At 41.8% G+C, this 5,072-nt stretch overlaps 1 protein-coding gene across 1 annotated transcript; it reads right to left on the minus strand.

The window, feature by feature from the left end:
* Positions 1-2,299: 2,299 nt before the first annotated feature.
* Positions 2,300-4,968, minus strand: LOC103772240 (coxsackievirus and adenovirus receptor homolog; the record flags this gene model as incomplete). The annotated part of the gene is made up of 4 exons (XM_008939566.1): positions 2,300-2,593; positions 3,496-3,656; positions 3,932-4,136; positions 4,802-4,968. Coding segments are annotated over 4 exons (827 nt in total), but the record flags the coding sequence as incomplete, so codon positions are not given.
* Between the last annotated feature and the right edge of the window lie 104 nt (positions 4,969-5,072).

Below are 5,072 nucleotides of genomic sequence, written 5' to 3' on the forward strand. Positions count from 1 at the left end.
TCTTTGCAAACATAGGCTAGAAGGGCGAGAGCTGCCACGTGGCCACCTTTATCTTATTTATTCAACTTCCTGATCTGGCTGTTTCCCATTCCATCCATGGGAAACCTTGGTTCTTTGCTCGTACCATCTGTTGTTGGTCAGGTGATATCTTTCTAGGGATGGTTGGGGGTAATGTCAATTGCATGTGAACTAATTGACTTGTTTGTACCCCCATTGATCATTCATGGAATGTCCTTTTTGTATACAATACAGTCCACTTATTGGTTCGTCTTACTGCTGGCTGTGTCCTTCATGTTAGGCCTAGTCATTGGCAGAACAGGCACCCAACACAAAATCATTCACAGATGACCTGATTCTGGGTCAGGGTTTTGTACGCAGCAGAGCAGCTCCCTTGCTGCAATCTATTGAGAATCAGCCCTCAACACAAGCTTTTGTAGGTAGTGACAGGATGAGGGGTGATGGGTTTAAGCTAGAAAAGGGTAGATTCAGGTTACACATTAGGAAAAAGTTCTTCAATATGAGGGTGACAGACCACTGGAATAGGTTGCCAGATGGGTGGTGGAGGCCACATCCCTGGGGACATTCAAGAGCAGGCTGGATGAAGCTCTGAGTAGCTTGCTATAGTTTGAGATGTCCCTGCTTATGGCAGGGGGTTGGACTAGATGACCTTTGGAGGTCCCTTCCAGCCCAGACATTCTATGATTCTATGACAACTAACTGCACTGGCTGAAAGTTAGCAGCGTATTTTCACATAGAGTCTGGTTCTAGCAGTGATAACTCTCCACATTCAGTTACCACCAAGGGTTGATCTGCAGACCAAGTCACTGCTAAATCCTGTGTACCACACTGAGGGGTGCAGAAAGTAAATCTCCACCTGCAGGAAGAAGCGGACACAACAAGTGACCCTAAATTCACTAGTGGGGCATTCCATCCCGTATCCCTCATATTCAGTATAAAGCTGAAGGATCACAAGGGTCAAGGTCTTTCCTTTCTTTTTCCTCTCCTCCAGTGTCTGGCACACAAGGTCTCTGTCCATTCTGCTTTTGATCCCAAGCCGTGTGCTCCTGAACGAAGTTCCAGAATCCAGCTCCTGTATCCAGCTGCTTCTACTCTGTGGCTGAGTCCAGCCTGGGACTTCTCCCTCGGGGCTGCTCCCCAGCATTGGTGACGGTGACATATTGCCATCAGGGGGGAGTTGGGTTCCACAATGGTTTTGTATATATTTGAATATATTCCATTTTAGTAGCATTATTATTATTTTAATTAAAGCTGTTTTACTTTTCTAATCGGTAAGTCTCTCTCCTTATTCCCTTTTTCTTCCCCTTTTTTGCAGACAGAGAGCTTAACAGAGAGCATCTGTTACAGGTCCAGGGATGGCTTTGACCCTAAACCATGACAGCACCTGAGGAACCTGAACATACATAAGTCTATGGGACATGATGACATGCATCCCAGAGTTCTGAGGGAATCTGCTGACGTAGTTGCCAAGCCACTTTCCATGACATTTGATAAGTCATGGCAGTGAGGTGAAGTCTCCAGTGACTGGAAAAAGGGAAGAACTGCATCCCTTTTTAGAAACAGTAGAAAAGAAGAGCATGGCAACTACCGAGCTGTCAGCCTCACCTCTGTGGCTGAGAAGATCATGGAACAGATCCTCCTAGAAGCTATGCTAAGGCACATGGAGGACAGGGAGGGGATTCAAGATAGCCAGCATGGCTTCACTCAGGCCAAGTCTTGCCTGACCAACCTAGTGAACTTCCGTGATGGAGTGACTACATTCGCAGACAAGGGAAGAGCTGTAGATGTCATCTAACTGGACTTCTGTAAAGCCTTTGATGATCTCTAAAGCTTTGATTCTCTCTAAATTGCACAGATATGGATTTTATGGGTGGACTGTTCACTGGACAACAAAGTGGTTGGATAGTCATATCCAGAGGTTAGTGGTCAATGCCTTGATGTCAGCATGTGTGGGAGGTGATAAATTAGAGTTGTGCAGTGAGCTGTGGAATGGGACCCTGGACAAGTGTGGGGGCTGAGGCAAGAGCACAGAACTCCTCATGATTGGCTGACCCTTGGGCAGGCTAACTTGATGACATAAGGAAGTAGAGCTGAGAACTTGCTCTGTGTGGTCAACATGTAGTTCTGCGACTTGAGGAGAGTGAGGAACCAATGGAGAGCCATCACAACCACCACTGGATGTCCCCAGGACCAATGAACATTTATATAGTTCTTACAAGCAAGTTGTGGTAAATCATATCTGTGTAAAAATAAACATCTCAGCTTCACTCCTGAACTGGGTTCATGTCATCAGTTGCCACAAGCATGGAGACTGGTAAAAAGTGGTGTCTCTCAAAAGTCCAGTGCTGTTTAGTATCTTCGAGATCAATGATGCAATGGGATCAAGTGCACCCTCAGCAAATTTGCAGAGGACACCAAGCTGAGCGATGCAGTCGACGCACACAAGGGCCAGGATTGCATCCAGAGGGATCTGGACAAGCTTCTCAAGTGGGCCCACGTGAACCTCATGAGGTTCTGTAAGGCCAAGCGCAAGGTCCTGCACCTGGGTCAGGGCAATCCTCAGTATCAACACAGGCTGTGGGACGAAGGGGTTGAGAGCAGCCCCACAGGGGATTTGGGAGTACTGGTAGATGGAAAACTGGAAATGAGCCAGCCATGTGCACTCAGCCCAGAAAGCCAACCATATCCCAGGCTGCATCAAAACAAGTGCAAACTGATGGAAGTGGTTCTGGCCCTCTACTCCGGTAAGACCTCACCCAGAGTACTGTGCCCAGCTCCAGAGCCTTCTACAGAAGACATGGACCTGCTGGAGCAGAAGGGGTATAACAGCAGGGGCTAAAGATCTTGACTGGTAAAGAGAAGGACATTAGTGATCAATTGTTTACTGTGAAAACAAGAATTGAGAGACATCAAACAGCACCCTTAGGAGACAAGTTCAAAATGAAGATTCCTCATATGTAGCTGGTTTTTAGTGATCTGTGTTTGAAGATATTACAGATTCTAATAGACCACAGAAGTTTAAAGGAAGTTGGAGAAGGTCACAGAAGTCAGCTTTTGTTTGTTTTACATAAATTAAACTGAAGCCACATCTGAATTTCCTGAGGCATAAACTACAGGAGTTAGGAGACCTCTATGAGGAGGAACCACACAACTTACTCTCCCCTAGGCACCTGCTTTAGCTACTCGTAGACACATGATACACTTTGTCCTGTATGTCCTATACAACCTGTGTTAAAATACGTCTATTTGTACGCACGTCCTTAAACTCCATCATCTGCAAGGAAACCCGACCACCTCAAGGGTTAAGGTTTGCGTAACTGGAAACAAGGTCAAGAACTGGTACTGAGCAGTACTCTTCCAAAAAAAATTCCATCTTGACTACTTTATATTATATATTACATGCTTAAAAGTCCAGATAAGCCAAAAATACAAGCACAATCTTTCTTAAATATTTCAGAGTAATAATTAAATTTTTACAGTACTCAGCATAGAAGTTGCAGGAAGTTCCTGTGTGCCAGATACTCTCCTCCAGTCATAAGACAAAAGTGGGGATCCTTCTTGTGATGCGCATTTCAAGGTAACATCTTTTCCAATCTCTTGTGATCCTTCAATGGAACATTTAGTTCTTGCTGGTCTTACTAGTAAACAAAGTATTATTGAATTAGTAAGTCACAATCAAAACACTCACTAGTTGTGTTCCAGTAGGTCAGGTCATCTTGCTAAAGACAAAGCTTGTGCAACAAACCATATCTATACATGGCAATATTTTCTATGAAATACAAGCCATAGAATTTTTTAAAATGCTCATTCTGAATATTATCCCCTTCATCCCTTTTATCCTTTCAGACATCAAAGACAGGATGGAATAAACATTAAAAATGTCACTGAAAATTCAAGAAAAGTGTTAACGTACCAAGTACAATCAACTGTATTTTTTTGCTTTGAACTCCAGGAGCCTTCTTCACTTTGCACTGGTACGTGCCAGTATCTTCTGACTTTAAATTCAGGATATCCAACGAAGCATCACCAGATTTGGGATCAGGATTAGTAAACTGCATCCGTCCAGTCATAGCAGCATAGTAATTATTATAAATCCTGTCTACAGCATACATAATTAGCTATAAAAAAAGAAACATGATTCATAAATCCACTTGGCATGTAAATGTTCAAAGTAATTTGGTATCTTCAGATTCCTGACACAGTTTCTTTCCACTATTTTAAATAATTCCAGAAGTATGATAAATTCAGATATCTGTCTCAAAAATATCACCACACACAGCTCTCTAACAAACACTCCAACCAAACATCTGCCCTATTACAGTATTTTGGTATTGACTTCTAACTGAAAGGAAAATGAAGACACTCTAATTTCATTCTGTGAAACCCATCTACTAAAAGGAGTCGTTATATTGATATGACTTCCAAAAAAAGGACAGAATTAGTAACTAAGGTCAATATTTTAAAAATTAAACCCTCATAAATCAGTTTTCCGTCAGGAAAATAATGCAGGTACAAAATCACACTGTTTTCTGGAACTGATACATATTTAATTTAAGTTGTTCTTTAGAAGAAAATGTTATAGTGGGAAATATCTTGACATTTCATACTTAATCTGCTATTCCAAAACTTCCACTACATTTTGTATGACTGGTGTTTCAAAATTATTTAAGATTACAAGCAAACCAATCTGAAAAGATGAAACTTTGAAAAGTCAGTAACAGAATTCGTATGTTGACCTACTCAAACAACTCCATTAACACCTTTCAAAAAAGTCTGCACTTACTATTTGTTCCTTCTTCTGATTATCTGCTGGTATCAATACCCACTCAATATCCAGTGGGCCTTCATCTTTTTCAGAGAGTTCAAAAGTACACGGCAATGTAACTTTCTCTCCTTGTTCTGTTTCAAACAACGTTTCACCTGAAGTTATACTTAGGCTTCTTGTTAGACCTATAAAAACATTTTCATATTTTAAAAACACTTCACATGGCATTTTCACTGTAAGTGTTCTATTATGTATTAGCATATATTCAAATCCATCGTATCTTTTTTCC

This window comes from Merops nubicus, unplaced genomic scaffold (genome assembly GCF_000691845.1).
Source record: "Merops nubicus isolate BGI_N331 unplaced genomic scaffold, ASM69184v1 scaffold9494, whole genome shotgun sequence".
Taxonomy (NCBI): domain Eukaryota; kingdom Metazoa; phylum Chordata; class Aves; order Coraciiformes; family Meropidae; genus Merops; species Merops nubicus.